Consider the following 25,513-nt stretch of genomic DNA (forward strand, 5'->3'; position numbering starts at 1 on the left):
GCAATGCATGTTTTCATCTTGCATTTGCATACCACAGTGTGACACGTCTGCATATTCTTGACACGTTTGCAGAGCTAGGTATTTGTGTGCCACAACAGTCCACTGAGGTACTTTCAGAACAAGACTGTAGTCACGGGATCAATGGTCAGTGGGCTCCTGCCATCTCGTCAGCCCAAGGGTTTAGTTTTTATTGTGCTGACGGATCTTTAATCATGTCATTTAGGAAACCAGAGGCTATCCAGGCCATGTCAGATAGAGAGGAGACACTAGAAGGGATGATAGATTGATGTCAGCCAGTCCGACACAGAAAGTGTTAACCCTAAACCCTTGATCCGTCCACATATCCTCAGCGTTGGCCCCTCATCTGCTGTGTGTCTGGAGAGCTGTGATTACGTGTCTGATCCACCAATGATCAAATGAAAAGCTGCTGCTTAATTTGTGGCCAAAAACATCAACCTCATGAGCTACTATTTCCTGTTTGTCTGTCTGTCTGTCTGTGTGTTTGTGTGTGTTTGTTTCCCTCTTTTTCGCTGATGCTTATTTATTCTGATCTCCTGGCTGACCCTGCGGCCAACCAGTGTTCCTCAGTCGACTGCATTCTATATATAGTATTCCCTAAATGTCACATACTTTTAAACCACGCTTACCTCCTTGTATATCGAAGCACGCGCTCATGAAGCTTTATTAACCAAACAGTCGCCTTTTAATAGAGGTATGTGTTAAAAACAACCAATTCATACTGAAAAACTGATACAACAGTCACAGCCACAGATTTGAAATTGTGGTTGAAATTCATCTTTGTAAAAACACAAATAAATGTAAATTTGCTGTCCCGCCTCTGTAGGTGCATGAACTACCCCTTGACTGCTACCTAGCTACATTCTCCAATCACATATCTACTTCCGAGCGACCCTCTTGCTAAATATTGAAAAATAAATGTCTGACTCTCCTTTGTGTGAAATATTTTTATTGCATTTGCAGTCTGTAAAATCCTAAAACATGGCACCAGAAACCTGAGTTAAGAGGGCTAAGTGTGCACTGACAGTAAAAAACACAGACTAATGCTACGCTTCCAAAGCCCTAAACTCTGCCCGACTGAAGGCAATAACTGAAGCCATGAGCTGTTAGTGAAAACACTAATTTAGACTCATGCAACTGATGTGGAGACCGAGGTAAACAACACCCTGTTGACAGCGTTTTAGTGGGAAAAAAAATACATCCTCTTTGGTACTAGCTACTGTTAGTGTGAGTGTGGACATGAATTTTAGTCCTGTACTTGAAAGAAAAATGAAGAAATATCGATCCCTTTATTATTCAGTGATTCAAGATGAACACATTTTATTTCATACTGAAGTAACAATATCAAATCCTGTTGGATCTGAGCCAGATCAGTAATAAATCACAGCTGATTCGAATCATATCGAGTTACGAAGAGTTACGTATCACATCAATGTATCTGAGCCATTTTTGTATCACATATGATAAGGGAGAGGTGCACGCTCTCACTTTGAAGATAGCATTGAGGCTTTTTGACAAAAAAAAAAAAAATAGTGCCTCAGTAGGACGTCTGAGCACAAGAGGACCACTAAATGCCTTGTTTTCCTCTTCACCTATCAAAGAAGCCACTTGAGTTCAATAGGTGAATGGAGGGCAATTGCAGTTTGGATTGACGATAATTTGTGTCCTCAAAAGAAAGAATAAAAAAGTAATGGTTGGAAGTTTGCGTGTGTTTTTGTTGGAAAAGAAAGGTGACGAGGAGGAGGGCTGAGCGCATACAGAGGGTATCAAGAAGGTCTTAGAGATATTCTGATTGCTCTATACTGATACGGACTTTAACAAATGACTCAAAAATGTGTGTGTGTGTGTGTTCATCGAAGGCATGTGTCGGGACAGCAGAGGACTGCAGTGTCTTATCTTCGTTAACGGTATTCCTCTGTCTCTCTGGAGGCACGCTGGGAGCAGAGGGCAACTGCAGTCTGATGTGGGGCATCTGTTCCCACATTTGTTAAGCTTCTCCTGGCGTGTGTGTGTGTGTGTGTGTGTGTGTGTATGTGTGTGTTTTAAGAGATCGGGGAGACAGGCGAACACAGGAAGAGTGCAAAAGCGTATGCGTGTGTGCGCGTCGTGATCGGTGTGATAGGTGCGGTCGGTGGAGTGGAACGACAAGGTGTTGTTGCGCTAGAGGGCAAGTGCCGACTTGTCATTGGTCTGTGTTAATGCTGACCCAGGGCGGTGGCTGCACTCACCTCATTGACCGCAAGATGGCCGCCAGTCGAATCTGCAGGTGGTGCTGAAGACACATCTCTTTTCCTCGCATTCTCTCCCTCTCTCGCTCTCTTCTGCGCACCCTTTGTATCTCTATCTCCCTCCACCATCTATTATATGTTCCAGTCGGAATACCAAGCAGCCCCTCATCCTTTCTGCTATTCCCCCTGTATTCACACAGCCCTGTCCTCCTCGTGCACAGTACATATATGTGTACACCTCTCTGAATGCATCGCTTTTCTATACTATAATCTCAGTGGGGACATTACATGCATAATCTACTATAATAAGGCTCTAGTTGGCCTCGGATGTCTGGTTACGAAAGGAAAGGAGATGTGTTAATTAGACTCATTTACAGCACCAGCCAGTAAAGAGCAGGACCCCTTCACAGATGACCTGCTTCTCCTTGAGAAGAGCCACAGAGTAACTGATCAAAGTTTCACATGGCAAACCACCGGGGAACCGGAGGTGAGCTGAGGTAGCACCGGTGGACGTCTTTAAGTCAAGAGCAGCGTTGGTGGATGTAATGGGAATAGGAATTATTGACTGGAGCAGCGTGGTATGGAAATAGTGTCTCTGGTGTGCCATCATCGAGACGGAAAGCTTATAGTACCCTGATTTATGACTGCTGTGGAGAATTGAGTGCTTCATAAAGATTTGCCGCTGGCTGAGATGGAGTAATCAGTGAAGTGATCTGACTTTGGTGGATTACAATTTCAACGAGTTGTAAAGTCAGTTACAATGCCCTGACTTTGTCTGACGGACAATGCACGTGGAAGGAGTGAGAGTCTAACTCTGGCCCTCTGTCAAGGTCATATGGATTAGAAATGATTGGGTTTCCAATATTCTACTGGGGAGTTCTGCATGATGAATCATCACTCCATTCCAAATCGACACCAATTAAGAAGGGTTTGTTTATTCCGCTGTGGGACATGCCGTGGATGTTTGCTTGGAACAAGCATTTTCACCCCCTTTCTCTTTTCACAAGCAACACTGTGGCATTTGCAGGGATTAGTATAATGTGTTTGTGTGTATGTGCTGTGCGTTCGTGTGTTTTCGCATGTGCTTGCTCGATTGTGCGCGGCGGGGTTCATGTTTGTGTCAGGCCTGCAGATGCAGTCTCACGTTTCGGTTTTCACACTCTGGGCGTGTGTGTGTGTGTGTGTGCGTGCGTGCGTGCGTGCGTGTGTGTTTGTGTAGACGTGTTTGCACGTGCTTGTGTGCACAGTCATGTCACTCAGTGTTTATTGTGTAGCCCCGCTCTGTTTGTGCCAGTAGCTTCATGTCTGTAAAGCAAGCTATATGAAAAGTGAGGTTGTGGAGCCCAGTGCCGGAGCCAGTGAATTCATTTGCATTCATTCCACTGCCTGTCTCTCCTCAGAGCCCATTCTAATTACCAGCAGCTCAGGTCTGCTACAACACTGCGCATACTCTCTCTCTCTCTCTCTCTCTCCCTCTCTCTCCAACACACACACAGTGAAAAAATGGGCTGCTGGTGGTGCATTCCTGTAGCTTTGATACTACTCTCTCTTTAGCCTGCCAGGAATCTCTTCATGTTGGTTTGTTTGCTGTCAAGCCCAGGCACTTTCTCCTGTTTTAGTGTCGGAGTCTGAGGAAATATAGTGTATGTATGTGTATGCAAGTGAAACTCTGCCATACTCTGTGTGTGCATGCTGTGATTGTTTTGGGGTTGAGGGAAATGCATTGTGTGTTCACATATAGGAGGGAGAGCGAGGGGGAAGGAGGGAGAGAATCATGAGACTTGTAAAAGATGAATGTGCGCACTAATCACTGTAATGACCATTGTGGTGTTTCACCTCCCAAGCCTCAAACACCTTGTCACGCCCTCTTCCTAGTGATGTAAATGTCTACCAAGGCTAATAACTCACATGACATCACGCCACTACTATGCATGCTCTGACACTTTGTCAGACACTCATGTGCATACTTATGCAAGCATGCATGCGCACACATGGAAGTATGACATGCACCATCGCATACACACACACATACACACACACACACACACGCCTGCATAGCTCCACGGCAGGTGGCAATGACCGGGTACCCTGCAGCACCGACAAGGTCATGAAGGATCAGGACACTGCTGTGCTCTCAGGAGAGATGAGCTGAGCTCAGCTAGCTGCTACTCCACTATTAGCTCCATCCAGGCAAACATGCGCTGGCCTCCTCTGCAAAAGCAGCCATAATTCATTAACATCAAAAAAAGTTTGGTCAGGTAGCTCATGTCTGCGAAACACCGGATGATTAATCATAAGTTTTTAAACAGATCATTTAAACAGCGCAGGACAGAAGGAGGGTGCTCTTCTGAAAATGTAATTTGAGCGCGGGCCCCTGCAGTGAAGTGTTTGAGTGATGGTAAGCCTCTTCCTGTAGAGCTGAGGAGCTAGACTCGGGAGGCTTCACGTCCTCTCCAGGGAAACGCTACTTTCAGAATCACCTGCAGCCTAAACATGATCGTGGAGTTGCTCCGCAGTTATTTTTGAAGATGGGGGTACAAACAAGCAATTACACAAACATGCTCATAGATAAACACCGTCACGTAGACGCATGCATGCACGTACCAATACGCACACATATAGCTGCATGCACACAGGGAGTGTCCTCCGGTATGAAAAAGCCAGATGATGCATTGCTGCTAATTATCAGCCTCTGTATGAAAATCGACTGGGTTCCATTTGAGAGGGAAAAGCTCTTAGAGCACTCTGTTTCTTCATTTGTATTTTCTTGCTTTAATTGGACAACATGATTGTGTCACTTTGTTAAATGGAGATCCCACCGTTTATCCTGGTGTCTGCAGAGATGAATCAATGGCTGTTTTTATTCTAATTGCTGTCTCAGAGCCCACTGTCATCAATGTAATTATCAGTGTTTCTGCTGCCATCACTGCTGTTTTCATCATCATTGTTACCACTGTTATTACCAATGTTATCATCATTATCTTTGTTATTTTCATCACAACCAGCGTCGCTATTATCGCTAACATCATCTTCATCAACGTCATCATTGTCGCCAAGATCATTAGCAATATTTGATCAGCAGCCAACCAGTGAAAGGAGTCATATTGGAGCTCATAACAAGTGATGAGATAATGTGTTATCTCTGGTCAGAAACTCTGCTAAGACAAAGACAAATTATTACAGAGAGTCAGATGGTCAGATAGGCCAGGATCCCATCTCATTACCGTAAAAAAAGAAGAACAAAAACCAGTGAGTTCTAATTTCACTTGTCTGACCTTTTTATGGGGTTAATTATTTATTTCATCGAAGCACAGCAGTGGAATAAACTTTGTGGCAATTTAATGCAAGTCAATTAAGAAGCGAGATAGATGAAAAGCTATCCTGGGGGAAATTATTAAGCTTTTATTTTTAGAGTGGGGTGGATGATGTGCTCTTCGCTGGGCTTGGTCCAACAATAGTGTTAAATGTTCTCTAAAACAATCACATTCCTCCGTCAGACAGACAGGTTTGATATAGTTGAGGTCAGGCTCTATGGATTTTATACAGCTTCCCTGTAATAAGTGAAATTAACTCTGCACTCGGGCGCCGGGCACAGTAATGACGAGAAGGAGGAAAAGAAAGAGAAAGGTGGTGGGGCGCGAGCAAACACAGCGAGCGAGGTAGAGGCGGAAACCTGGTTAAATATTGGGTTTTGATATTATTGTGGCTCGTGTTTTTATGGCCTGCTACATGCCAAAAGTATTGGTTGCTACTTATTAAAGGAGCTGTGTGTTCTGTGTTTCCTGCATCTGGGTGGAAAATTTTTGGGATGCGGGGAAGGGACCTGAAGCTTAATTTTAGAAAGAAAAAAAAAAGCAACGCCCACTGCAGAATTGTTAATCATTGCATTTTACCCTCCCCTCTGAATTAGAAAGAAATGGCAACACCCTCCTCTAAATATGTCAAAGAAAATATCATGGCTGAACATTTAATCAAAATATTACAATATCCAAATCACAGGCGCTGCAATCTTTTGATAAAAGTAGAAAATGTGTCACAACATACCATAAATGAAGCATTGTGGTGCTACAGAGATGCCTTGGCCTACAAATCATATTCTCCAGATGTAATGGAACACGCTTGTTTGGTACAGACCCCAGCAAAAATCAGTTTTTGTTTTCTTTTTCAATCTTTTTTTTTTTTTTTTTCAGTGAAAGTGAAATACAAAAATTACCATCTCCACTATTATGACTCATATTGCAATCACAATATCTATCAAAATAATGGCAATATGATTTGTTTGTTTTGTTTTGTTGTTTTTTTTTTGCATGTCATTCAGCCCTAGAAAATATATTTGTAAAAGAAAATGGTAAAGAAACAGCCTCTCTCTACAGTCAGGTTGCCACAGCTACCGGACGAGTAAACAGAAGAACAGGCTGCTGATTTTGATGAGATGAAGAATAAAGCCCAGAGAGAGAAGCTGGTTAGTTGTTAGCAGCACAGACAAAAGCTTCTTTTTGATGTAACTATTTCATTTTTTTAATACACTAAATTTTCGCATTACAAGGCTGAAATAAAATATGAATGAAGTACGGGATAAGACAAGTCAAAGACCCTAAACTTCTTCTCCCAGCAAAGAGACCCCCTGTCCCTTTCTGTCCGTAATTAGAATACCAGGGAACAGTTTTTTTTTCCTGAACATTTCTTTCTTCTTTTTCTTTAATTTTTCTCTGCCCAATTACAAAACCACCATGTTCAGGTAGCACTGAACATCTGGCAGCCACATCCAGACTGAAGGTAGAACATTTTAATGAGCATGACGAGCGTTCATGAATGAGATTATTTAGCACGTGATTCATTTTTCATTCGAACAGTTTCATGCACGCATGTAAATTTCCCCTCCAAAGAGAATTGCACCATCATGACAGCTAACTCATGACACACACAACACCACAATCACTGTGCATGTGTGTAAGGCTTTTTTTTTTTTTTTTTAACTACGCTGTCCTCGTGTTACATAAGTATGACTTGGCTTTAAATGCACAAATTGTCACAAATACTTAATGTCTGTGCTATTTTCAGTCCATCTCACCTACAGTCAAGCATTTTTAATACCCCAATACCTGTTACCTGTTACATTTCCCAGTAAATCCCCCCAGATCTCTCCTCTGCTGGCTATAAAACGCTTTCCCTCATATCTCGCTTATGTAACCAAAAGCTGATGATTCCAGGAAAGTATCTCATAAGCGACTTTCCAAAAGTGTCTTTTCTGGAGGGTTAAGTCCCAGAGAAACCCCAGGGCAGAGGATGTTCTACACTGTCACGACTGTCATCTCGAGCTGTAATGGCCCCTCCTCTGGCCTCTATCTGCTCCCCACAGAGTTAATTTGATGTTTTTGAACTCCTGGCTAGCCCGCCAAATATTGCATGGCTTCTGGCCTACATTGCCAGGCCTATTTAGGTTACATCTACTATTTAACACAACATCACAGCGTGTGTGTTTGATATGACTTTGTGGGAAAGAGTGAGAGAGAGAGAGAAAGAGAGAGAGAGACAGGGGGTGGGGGTGGGGGGATGTGGGTTAGCAAGTGTTCCTCTGCCATTTGTGCGTTTGTGTGAGAAGAGAGGAATTGAGTCAGTTTGTGGATCTTTGGGAGTGGAGACCCAAAGCTGCCTTAGCTAAGCCTTCTAAAGCACCATCTGGCAGCCTGGGCCCCTGTGTCACCCTACTCACCAAGATTACATTCTCCTCTGGCCCTCTATCCCTGGCCTTTCTCCTGCCTTCCTGTCTGCTTTACACTCTTTCCCCCTTTCCCCTCGCCAGCAAACATAAACGGAGCAGGTGAAATTGTGGCAACTGTACACCCAGAGCTGTTAAAACATGCTCAGGTTTTCTAAAAAGACTCAATTAATAATGAAGTAGAGATCATCTGAGATTTAAGAGGCGGAAATGATTGGGATTTATTATTTTGGTGTCAATATAATTGTGAGCCATTTGCATTGAAAAGCATTTGTCATTTAATGTCTTATTAGAGAAGATGATGTTTTAAATATAGCTGTTTCTATGCAGAATTCACATGTGAAAAAGAGTTTTTACCATGAGTTGCTGATGATTGTTGTCTTGTTTGTTTTTTTTACTTTACTTGATATCATCAGGGTCAGCTTAGCTTGGGCTTGGAGCCTCCATTACAAACTTGGACGTGGGGTTTGAAAGACACGGGCATTTTACCAGGCAGGTCCAATGAAAGATGCTGTGGAGTTACATTGCTAAAAGTCTCTATAGGTGAAGCTATAGGTCTCTGATGCTTTGATTCTCCCAACTTTTGGGAAGTACAATACTAAATCAATGGAGTGCCCTTTGAATTTCCAAATGGAAACAGAAGGACTTTGAAAGACTCAATGCTGTAAGCCTGTAACTGGCTGCACTTGTTCAAATTCACATGCATATGGCTGCTTTTATCACGTTCACAGAAAGTCACTCTCCAACATAAATGTTGATATGCAATTATCGCATATGATGTCCACAAATATACAAATTAGCATGAGTTAGCTTGTGTGACCATCTGGTGAATGGTAGTGGAAATTAACCAAGTAGATTCACTCAAGAACTGCTGCTTAGTCTTAACCTGAGCATTTACATTGTTCTGATACTTTATACTTCTTTCACTGCCTTTTCCTGCTTTTCAGAGGAAAACATTTTTGCTTCTTTCTCCACTAAATGTATGTGATTGTTGTACAGCTACAGTTACTGGTTACATTACAGATTAACATTTTATATACATAACATTTGTTTATGTTATGAGATATGTTACATTTTTATAGATCAAAATATTGGACAGTATAAAATAATATCATAATAGGCCTAATGATAAACTTATTTATATAGCATTTTACTGGACAGTATATAAAGTAGTGAAGTAGCTCCATCTCAACCAGCTACATCTTTAAAATGTTGGTAACATCTTATTAGTGATTTGATAAGTGTAATGATATAAAACTCTGGAAAAGCTCATTTTGTATACTGAGAACTTTAAGTAAATTTATCTGATGACACTGCTGTACCTTTACCTCAGTACCACTGTGAATGCATGTAATGGAATATTTTCACACTGTGCAATTGCTTCTTTTACTTATGTGGAGGATCTAAATTCTCCTCCCATCACTGCTTGTGACATTTGCAGCATGCTGTAGCCTGAAAAAAGTTGGCAGTGTCAGTGTCACACCTTTAGCTGGCAGGTGCGCATTGTGATGTGTAATAGAATTTGACAGCATTGTAGAAATCACAGCTTTGCTTTGGCAGAAACGTTCACAGCTGCTTTACAGCCTGTGAATGGCTTGTATTGCTCTCAAGTCATTACAGAGTTAACATAGTATGAATCAAGCCTGAATTTACAAACTCAAATCTAAAGTTGACTTAGTGCCTCAAGAACGACTTGAATAGAAATTCCTAACTGAAGTACCCGGCTCTTTTTAAGAAAAAGATTTTTTTTTTTTTTGTAACAAATGCTAAAAACGTCAAGTCTCCAGACAAAACCCATGAAAGCAGGAGGTTTCTGGCTGAAATCTAAGGACTCCCAGTTACTGATGAATCAGATAGAGTGCTAAAAACTGAAGCACCACTTTAAAGCTCCTGGTGCATTACAATGACACACGGTGCAGTAGTGCTCTAAAAATGTGCTGTCAGTTTTCCCTAAGCGTGTAATTTTTAATACTCAGAGGTGGTTCGGACAAAAATAACTTCCATTTTCCACATCCATTAGTTTAGACTAAACAGTACCTCCAGGTGATGACACAAATACATCCCTGTCATTTTTACCAGGCTGAAATCTTCTTGTGATTTAGCGCGGTGATAACTAGTAGGATGTATATGGTCCAATGCAACATTATGTTGAGAAAATCAGCTTTTCAGATTCATGCAGAGCAGTGTCTGTTGTAGGGTGTAAAAATATGATACATCCGCTGGTTAAGTACATTCTCAAACTACAAGTTGACACACTCGTTCAGCTGTTGTTATTCAACAGAAACATGTTAAGCATGCTAAAAATATCAAGTTTTATGTGTGAGTGTGAAATGTGCATCATCACAGATGGCCCAGAGCAATAAACAACAATGGAGGGAGGACAATGTTTAGTTTAGAACCCACAGCATGTCTTGAGCATGAGTAATGGCGCGTCATGAGTAATGAAGAGATAATTTCATTGTGTCAGAATGCAGAGGATGGAGACAAATATTTTATCACATGCTCTGGAAATGTGACAAAGACATTTCAGCCATTTTGGAAGATCAATAAGCAGCAATGCGATTCGCAAGATAAAAAAACTAGTCATTTGTTCAAAGAGCATTTTAATGATACGTGCACACGTAAGACAAGCAGAGGAGGCGTTGCCATAACTGCTACTGTAACCATGTTCAAAATGCCATTCCAGCTGGACAGATGGCATCATGGAAGTATTACTGAGGAAATGTTTATAGACCATTTACAGAGCTGCTTCGCCACAGCATTCCTGCAACACTACTACAATATATATCTTGTAAATGTGAAATCACAACAACTTAGAGTCATAAAACCTGATGTGCTATGTGGTCTGTCAACGAACTTTGTACTCATTGGTGGATACGACATAGCATATTGGTTGACATGTTGGTGCGAAAACGCAACAATAATTTGGCATGAAGAGATCAAAGTAGCAATATAATGTCAGTGCATGTGCAGAGATTTAGTGTTATGGAAATGTTTGCGATAAAACGATCCATAACTGTTCCCCTGCAATATTTGGAAAAGATGTTGCCTCAATTTTCAACATAATGGCAGCTGAAGTGCAGATTCCGGGAACATGCAGGTTTTTATACCGGCAATAGAAACTGTAGGAAACAGGAAGAAGATTATTTAATTCTTTACTTCTCTCAATTCATCTCTGGCAAGAATCATAAAATCTGTTCTCCCATGTTGTCTGTTTAATACTTAACACTTGAATAGAGAAGATTGTGGTAATCTCCCAGGTGGGCTACATATCCTCATACTAAATTATCGCTGACATTTTGGCAGCAAATATAGTTGAGGGCCAATTGTGTTTGTCTCACAGATTCTGGCGTCCTGACTCCCTTACAACGGGTCCAAGGCTAATGTTACATTCATTGTCAATACAGCTGGACAGAGTTGGTCTTTTGGGATGTGGGATTTGCCGTGCTCGTACAACCATGCTGCAGCCATATGGCACGAGCTGTCCCCCCCTAAACACAGATAACTAATGTCCCGAGATGCTTGATATACACATGGAAATACATGCAAACCATCTTCTTCTGCAACCGCAGATGCACGCACACACATTAAACAAACATATGCGCACACTTTGCATTTGGCAAAACTGTAATTAGTCCGCGCTCGGTTTTAGAGGACAGATTGAAAAGCGGGAGAAAGTAGCAGGAGGGAAGAGACGAGGAGCGGCTGAGTTATAGTGAAAGAGAATGATAAATGATGGATTGAGAGAGCTCCAGCTAGACCCTGAGGTTACTAGTGTGAGGGAGTTACAGCTGGCTAGCTCATTCCGTCGAGCTACAGATCTCATAATAAACATCACATGGGTAGTTTGGGCTGGCGGGTGCAGATTAAGCCAGAGCTGTTAGCTCTTTAAAGACTGCTCAATGTTGCAGGCAGCCAAGAACCTATTTATAGGGCAGCTGGAAGTGTATCAAAGCAGGTAGGAAGGGAAGGCTTTGGACAGGGACAGTTTTCAAGCTGATTTATGCCCCTCAATCAATGTAATAACAATAAACTGTCAACTAACATGCCACTTTTATTTGTAATTTATGGTACTGCGCTCCTAATAAACCTTTGTTTATTTCTCCCCTGTCCCTTCCTCCCTCCTCCTCCTCCTCCTTCTCCTCCTCCTCCTCCGCTTTGCCCTGTCTCTCTGCGCAGAGCTGCCCAGCAGTCCAGGTGGTCAGTTCACGTTTCGCCCACTGCCCCCGCCTCCTCCGCCGCCCCACGCCTGCACTTGTGCTCGCCCGGCGCCCTACACTCAAGTCAGCCTGCAGAGGAAGACCATGCCCACGCGGTGCCAGGCCAGTCAGGGCGGCCAGGGGGCAGACACCAGCTCGAGCACAGACCAGGCACAGCTTCACAACAGCTGGGTGCTCAACAGCAACATTCCCCTAGAGACCAGGTAAGAGAATGCAACAAATGGAAAGGTCCCTCTTAAAGGTTATTTTTAGCATGATGGGGTTTTTTTTTTTTGTTTTTTTTTTTTTGTTTTACTGTTTTTTCACAAGTGAAAAAAAAAGAGAAAGAATTTGGAACAAATGGACGGCTTCGTTCCAAAATGCTTTCAGTCCAGAACGGCAGATATGTCATTTTGCACTGAAACCCTTGAAATGAAAATACCTTGCAGGCAAACTACCCTACTTCAACATAATGTCACTTGATTAAAGATATTTCTCTAATCCCACAAATGAGGATCATTAGATTAAAGGGGATTCTTTCATCAGGAGTTGGTAGACTTGAACAATTTCTTAGAGAAATCAGACTGGAATGATTAAGAATAAATGTTGGATGAAAAAAAATTGTTAGGATGGACATGTTTTGCACGTGTAGTGAGCAGGAAGTGGAACACCGTGCAGGCCTCTCGGGTATTATTACAGTACTCTGCACACCATCAAAGTCATGAGGAACCTCTCAGGTTTTCTTGGGCTCTTTTCATTTTCTTACCCCCAACTGCAGAGAAATTTAGCAGGGGATCTGTATCTGAGTTTATACTACCCAAAAATAAAAGTAAAATTCCGTATCCAGAAGGAATCCTCTTTTTCAGGAACACATTGTGATTCCATTTTCAATTGTAGTACCCAAGAAAACATTTCCTCCAAATGCCCGGAGACGAACCGCTGGAATTTCGTCCCATCAAACAGAATTAGGCATGTGCTTGCTGCATAAGTAATAATTGATCAGAGAATTATTTAGGAGATCCTCATTTGTGGGGCTGCTTTCGAGAAGAAGCAGCAAGGTGCAAAAGAATATGTTTGCATGTTTAATGAGAGCTCGGTGCGGCAGCTGAATTCTGGTATTATGAGTGTGGATAAGATTGGCAGGCTGCCACGCCAGAAGAAGAGGTTTTAATAAGTTATGCATTAGGCCATAATTAGATCTTACCTCATTTAAAGGAAAGGAAGAATAAAATTAGATTCAGTGACAATTTAAATTAATCATTGACGAGACATGTGTATCAATGTGAAAGACTTGTCAGAAGTGCATTGTAATTACATGACTTATCTATGTGTGTGTGCTTTAAATGAAAATCCACCATAAACAAAAATATACGTTTTTTTTTTGTTTTTTTTTCTTCGAATTGCTCAAACAATATTTGCTGAACATAAAGAACTCTCTCCCAAAGAGAGATGTGATTATAAAACACAATTTCCGCAGTGGCTCTGTATATTGGATGGTGGCTTTTTGTAGTAATACATTTTTGCATTTGGGACTTTATAGTCAAATAAGTTTCATTTGATAGTGCACTATTAGTTCTGAACCATAAAATGTAATCATATTCATAGTCAATAGAATAGTGTCCCTTCGTAACATAATTCAGATATTATTGGCTCTTTCCTATTTGGCTTTTGGGGTGGGGGGGGGGGCAAAAAAAAAGTCTTCACTGCGTAACTATTTTGGGTTGGATTTAATATTCAAGCACCCTCCTCTCTTGCTCTTCTCTTCCATATTATCAGATTTACTAATACTATAATGATTTTATATTTTCCTACTCTTACCCTGATGCTGCTATCAGCTCAATCTGAGGCGTGAGATTAAAGATTTATCAAGTATTTACAAACTTGACGCGGGGGCTCATGCCAACAGAATTATAAGTAATGCTATGACCTTATTCAAGATGGCAAAAAAAAATGGATGATATCTCTTGTTGTCAAGAACACTTCCATTTTCCTTGATGCGTATTTGATGAATCTGTATTGAAATGTATTGACGTTGCGTCAACTGAGATTAAGATTGTTTGAAGTGTGCATAGATTTCCTATTCAGCTGCATATCCGTTATGTTTCTGGAGAGGGCAGCTTGTGTAAGTGGAAGGATGCAGATATGGATATTCGATATATCTAACTGGATCTCACACTGGGTGTGTTAAGAGGCATAACAAATGTTGGGACTGTAATAAATTGACTGGTGCCCTGCCTTCTCCTCTTCCTCTTATCGTTGAGAGATGAGACTACTTGAATCATACACTGTGTGCATCTGCAGCTACACACTGAAAGCAACTCCTAAACAGACATACTATAAATCTGTATGTACCTGTGCACGAAGGTCTCCACACACACGCACGCACATACACATACACAGTCATTCACACATATCCAGGTAGAGACAGCCCCTGGGCCGTAGACTCCGACCTCCTGCGGAGCGGGAACTCTCATTTTCTTCCTGTCTCCGGGGAAATCTGCCCTCTGATATGAATTCAGAGCTTCATGGGCGTCGCCCCTGGATATTGTCTGGCAAGATCAAAGGCAGGGAGCCAGGAAGAACAGTGAAGAATTTTTAAAAGTGCCACACAAGAAGAATAGAGTTGCACAAGCGTTGACAAATGCAATTTCTTCAGCTGGATTCTGATCCCTTTTGCTATAACGCACCTTCAGCAGAGCAATAAAAGCATCGCTGTGGACTCGACCTGTGTACTGGCCTCAAAAATGTGAAAATGCTCACCTGTATTTGACATCCTTTTGTGTATGCTGGTCTTGTGCAGGCATCTCTGAGACAAGCTATGTATCTTCATGTGTGTGTGTGTGTGTGTGTGTGTGTGTGTGTGTGTGTGTGTGTGTGTGTGTGTGTGTGTGTGTGTGTGTGTGTGGTTGTCCTAAGTTTATCTCTGGCCTTTCAGAGTTGAACTACCATTGACCCTTAGGTGTGTGCTTGCTCCATGTGCAGCCTCCTGTGTCCCCCATCTGACTCACAGCCTTCAGCAGACGCTGGATGGGTGGATGGAGAGAGGAAGGGAGACAGACAGAGAGGGATGGATGTCATCTGTCTCAGCCACGGGGCCGCGTTTTAGACAAACACGAAAAGAGAGAAACAGAGTAAAGATGACTGTCAAAATCAAAAGAGATGGAATTTAAGTGAAGAAGGAAAACAGATTTTAAAAAAAAAGACATGTCAGTAACAAACACTATCCATCATATTGCAAATTAAGTAAATAAATGAGTCTGAAACAAGCAAAAATTAAATGAAAAAATCCCAGTCAGTGGCGTGAGATTTTCTTTCTACACTGAAACTGTTCCTCCTGTCCTATTTTTGTCTGTTTTCATTTTGTCTAAATGAATTGATTTTATTTTTGTTCTTTTTTGTATTTCTTAATATTGCTCCAATGCATGTTTTCCCTTTTGAATTGCTTCTATGTTTGAAAAGTCCTATAGAAATAAGATAATAGCTAATAAATTCTCAAATCTCCTATGCAAATGATCTTGTTTCACACATTTTCCTGTAATTTGCATGACACAAATGCTATGATCAGCTTCATTCTGTCATGCATCATGATACTCAAACTCATTTCCAGCAAAAAAAAATTCTTGAAACTCTCTAACCATTTGTAGAATTTTTGCTCCTGCTTTTAACCACAATCTGTCTTCAAGGCAGAACATGAGATAAAATGACTTCAGAAGATGGATGTGTTTTTGCCGTGCATGAGGGCAAATGGACGAGGTGTAAGGCGGGTGCAGTCTGGTGTCCAGCGACACTGTCAGTCTGCTGTCTGGCCCCACTTTAATGGCCTGTCCTCTGAGGGTCCTTCAGAGACCGCGATCCTACCAGCAGCCTGTGACCTCACACCTGCCGCTGCACGGACAGAATAGCACTCTGGCAAGCCGCACGTCTGCCCCGACATATCACACTCACAGCCGGTATTAACCCCCGGAGAGCACACAGTAACCTAGGGCAATCATTGCTGTCAGAGAATTCCAGCAGCTTCAAGATATTTTTTTGTTATGGAAAATACAAACACATACACACACACACACTGAAGGGAAAAAACAATGAGTCATACCTGTTCTTCGCTTCTGATGTTTTCTCCAGCATACCCATGCTTTGTTTCCCTACACCAGCAGCCTTTGTTCATTTTTTGATGGAAGTCAGTGTGGCCAGAACGCACTGGAACTGCTTATAATTGCCTGCCCAGCTCCACTTTCCAAAATTGCATAATTTCCTAGCCCCGATATTTCTGCTTCCTCAAATGACACCCTCCAACCCTTGCCCTCCATTATCCAAACACAATATAGATGAAATGCTACCTAGATTAATTGCCCTTCAGTTTAGGTTCCTATCATCATCTGCCATCTAACGCGCTCTTTTTCATAATGAAAATGAACCTCATCTTCGTTTAACTAATACAGTCGTATAACTTAAGTAGTCGCTTTGATGAGTTAAAAAAGGAATAGGTAAGTCATTGATCCTTGGCTGCCAGGGCTTTTTCATTCTCCTTCATATGAGTGCTGCTCTGCATTACAGTAGCTGCTCATAGTGTTGCACCAGACAGACACTGTGCCTTTTTTTTTTTTTTTTTTGTCAAATTTGGGCTTCCTCTCTGATGAAGGGCTTAGGCTGGATATGAGATTATGGTTTAATATTGCATGACTGTATCAGCCGTAGTGTGTTGTGGGTATATTGCAGAGCAGTTTGTAGCAAGCATTTTGTGGCTGTTTTCTATTGTTTAACTGGTTATAGTGTGCTAAATATGAATAGTGTCTGTGCTTTACATTTGTCACATACTGCTCACCCTGCTGAATTTATGGTGGAACAGAATATAAATTGCAAGTGGAATCATGGTGCTTAGGGACTTCCTTAAACTACTTTTCTTCCTTGATTAGCTTTCTGGCTTAATCTTTGATGATGCATTACTTGCAAGTTAGAGAGAGCACTTAAATTAAAAGCACACAAATGTGGCCAAACATGTGGTATATTAAGGCTTTAACTGAATTACATACTTCTAGACAAGTGAGCTTTAGTAGGACTTTCATGCAGTTGCAAGGTGGAACAGTCTGTCATGTGTGTGATACCTGAATCCTGAGCCAGCCTGTAAGCATCATTTAAAAAATAGCAGGAAAAGGGGGTCTCTTCTAAAATCTCCCACCTTGGGGGCCATTTAAATGAGTTTCAGTCAGGCATACTTTAGAGTGAGACTGAATTCCACCGAGTGCAGATTTGCATAAATAGAATCAGAATAAGATACCAGATACCTGAGAAAAGATGATGTCTGTGCTGTGCAAAGCTAATTGAACCACTATCCTAGATAGGCCTGCATAGTAACTGTGATTGTTTCCATCTTCACACCATAATCTACTTTAGAGAGACACAAGAAGTGGTCCCAGATGGCAAGTAGTTTGTGGGACACAATGCGAAAACGGCTTCCTGCTCCTAAGATAAAAACAGCCATTAATTGACCGTCCTCTATACAACTCCCGAGAACAGCGATCGTCCAATCATAGCTTTTCAACCGTAAACAGGCAGGTCTGACGAGTTTTGGATTTCTCCTCATTACAAGCAGCACAAGCAAAGTTCAGGGGGCTGTAGTGAAAGTGATAGTGTGTTTAAATAGTTCAGAGGATGGTGTCATTTTTTCATTACCTTTTCTAAACCCAAAACCCAAGACCAAACCTGTCTGCTTTAACGTGAGCTGCAACTGGTAGCATGTATGGCTACCTAGTTTACAATAACCAAGCATTTCTCCCAAGGCCAAGGAGTACAGTACACCATTAACTACATGATTGTGAGGTTACAGGTTCACCACAGCTCACTGCTCAGTATGTCAGAGTTTAGGGTAATTAGCAGCTCTGTATCTCTCTGCATTTAATTTAAGGAAGTTTGCACTCCAGCAACCCCTGTCAGTGTTACTTGAGATACTGTAAATTTTGCCAAGCACACTGTTTAATCCTCATCTTTACTGCTTTTCCCCTTTTAATGTCAAAAGTGAAAACAGACATTAGCCTAGAAGTAAGCTAAACAGCTGACTTCTCCAAACAGGAAGGAAATAAGAGTTTTATATTTTTCCTTTTACTTTGTAGAACTAATTAGCTCAACACAACAAGAGAATGCTACATGCTTCTTTATTTCCACACCTTCTATTTGATTAATAGAGGGGTGAGGATGCCACATTTAGCCATTAGCCGCAGTCTTTTAGTCCTATATTGTGAACAGTATGTAGCCTCAGAGCGCTTTTTATAGATCTCCTTTTGGACTAAGTCAACTGTAAGCATTAAAAAATCAGCCAGAGACAGTGTTTTAAGCAAACTCCTGAAGCTAACGTCGGCTTAATTGGCTAGCTAGTTAGAGGTGATCAACTCTGCCAGTGACGGTTGTCATTACAGCCGACAAAATCAACGGTTGCCGGTTAGAAATCAGAAGCCTGCTTTTGTCTGCCTCTGTCGCAAATCAAGATCTCTTTGTTTCAAATGTTACTAACAATTTTCACCATTATCACTGTAATCTGCATTGTGCCGCGCGGATGACAGGTGTAGCATGGGGCTCAGCGAACAGTTCCAGGTTAGATTAATTTTTTTTTTCTGTGTGTGTGTTTGTCCCACAGACACTTCCTGTTCAAACAAGGCTCTGGTTCTTCAGCTCTACTGTCAGGGGCAGGGCAGGGTTACCCCCTGACCTCTGGGACAGTGTACTCCCCTCCACCACGGCCCCTCCCTCGCAGCAGCGTGACCAGACCACTGTTTACCTTCAACAAGCCTCACCGCTGCTGCAACTGGAAGTGCACGGCCCTGTCCGCGTCCCTCCTCACCCTCACCCTGGCCCTGCTGCTCACATACGTCATCGGTGAGTTACAGAGCACATCAGCCAACAGTGCAGGGTTGTCATGTGTGACAGCTCAAGAAGTTTCTGCTTTGTTTGTTCAGATTTTATTCAAGGAATGAACATTTTCAAAACAGATTGCTAGAGGAGCAAGGAAATTGGGAAGCTTGTCAAGAGACTGCCTAATTAATTCAAAACGGAATCAATAAAGAATACACAAACAAAGTCTAACAGCAATTTTTATACACATACAGAATGTTGCAGGCATCAAAGGGTGAAAAAAAAAACTAACCAAAAAAAAAAAAGAAAAAAAAGAAAAACAGAGAAGGAAATCAATAGGGATAAAATCAGGACTGCTGAAAATTTTACACCCTTACTTTAAAGGAGTGGGCTTTAAAAGCAGCAGGTAATGTTTTTCAAATGTGACCCTCTGTGGGGTATTCGAAAATTTAAATTAGCTGTTCTAGACCAAAGCACACCAACTGGTAATTATTCTGTGATGAACACACACATCCAAAAAGTGCTACTAACTCATGCACTGTTTTTTCTCTCTCTCTCTCGCTCACACACACACACACACACACACATTGAGAGCTACACAAACTCATACATTCACCTTATTACTCTTCTGCCACTTTGTTCTTATTATATTAATCCGGCCTGCTTTGTCTTGGTTTATGACTTCATTGTGCTTTTTTTATGTTTACATTTTATATTTGTTTATCTTGTTTTTTTAAAATAATTTATTTAATTTTTCATTTGTTTAAAGGTGAGGCCTTATTACTTACTCTCTTTTTATTTTGTTTTATCACACCTCTACAAATTTCAACAGTGATTATTTATAAATTGCTTTGGTTTTGTCTTCTTCTTTTGCAAATAAACATAAGTTAAATTAAAGCTGATAAACATCTACACGACAAAAGTTCAGAGGGAAATATTGTACTTTAAAAATTCCACTATTCCTATGTGACAGCTTCAGTTGCCAGGGTTTTATATATAGAACATAGAATGAATACGATGCCCTGTTACAGATTAAACTGCCCAGCTGTATATGGAGTAGTTCATTACACTTGCAGAGGTGTTTTTCTTTCATTAGGAGTTCTTTTACTTTTCATACTTTTAAATCTGTCTTGCTAATAATACTTACATACTTTTACTTAAGTGACATTTTCACTGCAGGATTTTACTTGTAATGGAGTATTTTATATTGCAGCATTGCTTGAGTAAGCACCATATTTCTGAGCCACTCATGAATGCAGATGAACTCCAGCTTTTATGACTGATACTAACTTAGAAATAATTTGGATCTTTAAAATCGAGAAAGTTTCGGGAGTTGTCCTGCAGTCTGGAAGATCATCAGCGCAGTTTGTCAAAGTCAAATACTAAATTTATTCATCGATCCCCTCCAATTGCACCAATTCCCTGTTCATCCTCAACCTTGGCCCGGCCCTCCACCCCAGCGCATCGTCTCCCCTTCACCGCCCCTAGTGCAGATAACCCAACCCTCCACCCAGCCAGTTCATTTCCCTCCTGTGGTGGTGCTCAAGGTCACGCCGGAGCAGGCGGGGGTTCGCATTAATCACACACACACACACACCCACGCATACATCCACGAACACACACACGTCACAGACAGACGTCTCACACTCACACACACACACACACACACACACACACACACACACACACACATGCACGCGCACTGGCGAATCCATGCAGATTAATCCCCAGGCTGAACCATGCTATTCCATTAATGTCCCGGCCCCGGTAATTAGTGCATTAGTGAGGAGTGTGAGTGATGACTTGGAGACGACATCACCTTTTAATTGGTGTCATGCTCCACTCCTGCTTGGTAATGATTGATCTTCATGTTGACATTACCATGGCAACTGCACCAAGATGTATGGGATGTAAGCATAGATGATATGTTCGCCTGTAAATCAAAGATATTCAAATAGCAAGATTAAAGTGGTCATGGACTTAATGTCTTTGTCTGGGGGGAGAGGTTGAGACACAGGCCACCAGATGATTAGGTTCTCTCATTACATAATGATTCAGTAATTTTAATGAATTAATTAAAAGCCACTGACAGGAGGAGAGACAAAAAAAAACACTCCCTTGCTTTTTCATCTTCATCAAATAAAAGCCATGCTGACTTTTTCTGTACGTATTGATTTTGAGTCCGCCTCTCATTAAATCAGGTTCTTATTGAAGATTCATTCTTATTATCATAAATAATGCAATACAAAACAAAATTAATTTATTCCTTTTTCAAAATATGATAATGAATTTTACTTTATTCCAGATATAATCAGCTCCTATTTATTATTCTATTCTACTTTGGTAAGCAGTTGTTATATTGTACATATTTTTATTATTTTATACACATTGAAAATGTTCCTCAGTAAGGAAAACAATTTTTTTTAAATTTTCTTTTATTCATGTGTAACCACATGCTGACTTAAAACAGAAACTATTTTGACAGTTTACTAATCATTTAAGCCAGTTTTCAAATTTTCAAACATTGTGCCAGTGTCTGTGAGGATTTGATTTTCTTTGTTATAATATCTCTAGCTTTTGGAGTTCTGGTCATACACACAAAAAAAACTATTTGATTTCATTATGTAGGGAAAATTAGCTCAATTTGGGGAAATATGGCATTAATCTGAATTATCATGCAGAACCATTTTAATTATTCAACTAGCGATATAATTTCAGCGTCAGCACAATAAAACTAATAACTGTTTCCCCTGGTGATCAGTCAGGAGTGTCAATCATGCACAAAATAAGAAAGAAGAAAGAAATAACTTGATACAACAAGAAACACAGGAGTCGGATACATAAAGTGACTGAAAGTAAGTTACAGAAAACAAAGGCAATGACTATACTTAAAAACATTTATTACTACACATTGCTTACAAAGACTGACACAACAACGGCACAACAAACTACACACACAGTGATGCTACAGTGAAGGAATAGATTAAAGGAAATATGCAGCAGGGGAATAAACAAAAATAGTGCGAACTTTTACTGGTAAAAGCAGAAACTTAAGAATCACGTTTGGATAGAGAAGCCAGTTTTAACTTTTGAATTCACCCGGGCAGCAGAGAAGAAGCTATGCTGGTTGCGTGTCTGTGTAACTGCTGACTGAGCGTGGCAGTGTCTGGAGTGGGGAAGAAGGTGTGGAGGTGAAGATTCTGTTGAAGTTGAGATTAGCGGAGCAACGCAGAGACAGAGAGGACACCTAGAAAAGGAAGTCTGAAGCTGTATTCCATTGAATGTTTTTTTTTTATAAGGAATGTTTTGGGACAGAGAATCAAGAGAGACGCCTGGACAATCTGTAGGCAGCTCGCTCACACTCAAGTAACCATAATCACAAATGAATAAAGATCTGTCGCTCTGATGCTCATTTCTAATGATTATGGAAATATTAATAAGTGTAATAGATAAACAACCTGCAGAATTCAACTATAAATGACAGCATATCTCTAAAAGTAATAAAATCATGGCACATAATTACACGTTTTCTTGAAAGAGTCTCTGGAGTAGAGGAGAGGCCATCAGAAGAAGGGGGGCTTTGAGATATCTGGGGGGATGTGTAGCTGTGAAGAGGTTATGTGTTCAACATTCGAGTGTGGCAGTTCTATCCTCTCCCTGTCAATCCAAAACTCATGTTGGAGTCCATTTCTTTTTTTCTTTGATCTCATCTTGATATTTATTCTGTATGTGTTTTCATGAAACGCATGACCGACATTTCTAGAGGTTACCCAACGGTCAAAGCAGGGCAGCAGCCCCTGGTGCTGGAGGGGCCTGTGAAATGTCCAGTGTGGTTCCCCTCGACCATTAGTAGCTGCTTGTTAATCCGGTCTTATCTCTGCTTCCTCCAAAAACGTCTTTGATTGTCGGTGGATGTAAACACCAGGCCCGATTTGGTACCAAGTCCGAGCTGCAATTGGCCTCACAACTCATTTGCAGCTGTGGGAAAGGTCCTAGGCCTTGGCTTTCAAAGGGGGGCGGGTGAATCTTTGGGGTTTGCCTGGACTGCATCACACCTCAGGGGTGTCAGGTCTTGTGTTCTGCTCAGAGATATCCCACAGGCTAAAGAAACTATAATGGCTGCTTTTTTTTTTTTTTTTTTACTATTTTCTGACATTTTATAGACTGAATGTTAATGGGTTATAAAAAGACAATTTCTAGATAGATTGGCAGATAATGAAAACAGTCCTACATCCAAGTTGTTGCATCAATTGTCCTAACACGTCATTATACTGCATCACTGGTAAATATAGTGTGTATTGTCTGTCGGTTTCCTACTGCAGATACTGCTGACTGAATCAAGACGTTTGCAACATTTAAAAAAAAATATGACATATTCCTTTACAGTCGTGCCAAGCTGGAGCCAAACATTTCAGAATGTTGGAGACGCCCCCTCCCCTTGGTGAAAATCATCTTAACGCAGCTGTTACATTTGGCTGAATCTTCATCTTTTCTCGTGATGCTCAGCCAAACTTTGCACTGCTTGCCGCAGTCTTCCACGGTTCAGCATGTAACAGAGCTGGTAACCGATCTCAAAATGCTAAGTGGAGGCACAGGGTGACCAGTGCTGCAACAGTGAGCTCCTCGAACACTTGATATAGCTCTTCATAATTCACTAAACACATCTGACACTGATGATTTGGAGCAAATCCTCCGTTTTTGACAGTTTGGAAGCAGCTCGTAGTACCCACCTCAAATTACTCCCAGTCCTGAACGCTCTTTGTTCAAGTTATGGGACTTGTTTATTAATTTGGGGAAAAATAACCCAGCGAATAATGAGGCAATAATATTATGTCTCAAATTAAGGTTTCCAATTAGCACAACAATGGGACGATGCATGATTGCAGAGATAATGCTGTGCCTAAATGATTGCAGCGGATGCCCCCTGTTGTGATTAGCTAAGACAGTCCTCCTCTCTTTCTTTACTGCCCTCTCTCCCCTCCTCCCATACCCCCTGGTGTTGCAGGGGCTGTGAATAGCTTTGTTAATTTGTTTATCTCCCAACGTACCCCTCCCTCCTGCAGTCGTAGCTTGTTATTAAGCACAACACGGCCATCAGATATGAGGAGCAGGCATTATGATAGCAAACGGGGCATTTAAGGAGAGATAGAGGACAGATTAAGATTGCATCTGTAATCTTAAAGAATATTGCTGCTGACAACACTGCAAGTAACCCATTTTCTATTTTAAACCTCATTTAAGTTCTGCCTCCGTAAAACCCACCGACTATTGCTCTATCATGCTGTCAAAAAAAAAAGCTAATTAGAGTATTTTCTGCATTAATGAATGTCTTGCTGTTTTAAACAGTTACAATTCTCAGTTGTTGAATTGAATATGAGGAGAGGGTGGGATGTGTCAGTTATGAAAGATAATCATCTCTATGGCAACAGGGAGAAGCTTCTGATGCAAGTGAAATGAGCAAGTCAGCAGCATCCTGCAATCAAATAATCACCTCCAAATCACATTTCAGTCACTTGTACACACACAGAGACACAGACAGTGCACATTTTAAGCCAAGACCTTCTTTATAGCTCTGTTGTGCGGTACGTGAGGCTTCAGGGGCCCTGGTGGTTCCATAAAGAGCCAAATGACTCGTTAGCGGCTTTAAGTTCATTACTTTCACGCTTTTTCTTTCAGTAAATCTACTTTCACAGTTTGATGGCAATTCAAAGCATCTGCTTTAAAGGATAGCCATTAATCATGGGGGTCAAGCTCTGTTCAGTCTCCAACTGAACTCGAGCGGAAAAAAAAAAGTGCTTCTGTGTCTTTATTAGCGCTACAATTAACAATTACTTCAATTATCAATAAATCAGCAGATTGTTTTCTCTTTTTGGTCTCCTGTAGCCCTAAAGTGATGCCTTCAAATGTCTTGTTTTTCCAAACATAGAAGAATATTAGACAAAACAACACACCCATTTTGGAAGCTGGAACCAGCAAATATTTAGCAATTTTACTTGAAGAATTACACAAGCGATTGATCAGTTATCAATAGAGTTGTATTTATTTTGTGTGAACTCATTAATCAATTAATATACTTAATTGCTTCACCTTGAATGTTTATGCATGTGTAGCCTACAGCGGGGCCAAAATGATTTCTTAATTAAATGAAGTTGTGACAAAATTAATTGACAACAATTCTGATCAACTAATCAAGTGAGTAATTTATCAAGCAAAAATGTGGAATTTTTTGCTTTCAGATTCTAATTTCAGATCAGTGTCTCTTTTATATCGTTGAACAACTTTGAGTTGTGGACTGTTGGTTGGACAAAACAAGCAATTTGAAGATGTCACCTTGGGTTTTATTAATCACAAAAAAAAAATCTACAGAGCAATCAGTCAATTATTAGAATAATGCTCATGTTGCAACCCTAGTTAGCTTATTTAATTCAAGCCGCTTGAATTAAATAAGAGTTCTTTCAGTAAGTCGCTCCCTCTTGATCTGGATTTCTCCTCTAAATGTCCTAGCA

At 41.0% G+C, this 25,513-nt stretch overlaps 1 protein-coding gene across 1 annotated transcript in view; it reads left to right on the plus strand.

The window, feature by feature from the left end:
- The window catches only part of LOC111226769 (teneurin-1-like), a 155,255-nt gene that overhangs the window by 27,338 nt on the left and 102,404 nt on the right, over positions 1–25,513 (plus strand). Inside the window, 2 exon segments of the mRNA XM_022752080.1 lie at positions 12,147–12,388; positions 18,793–19,031. Of these exon segments, the coding sequence (XP_022607801.1) occupies positions 12,147–12,388; positions 18,793–19,031 (481 nt within the window).

The sequence above is a fragment of the Seriola dumerili genome, unplaced genomic scaffold, assembly GCF_002260705.1.
Source record: "Seriola dumerili isolate Sdu_G_001 unplaced genomic scaffold, Sdu_1.0 BDQW01000161.1, whole genome shotgun sequence".
Classification (NCBI taxonomy): domain Eukaryota; kingdom Metazoa; phylum Chordata; class Actinopteri; order Carangiformes; family Carangidae; genus Seriola; species Seriola dumerili.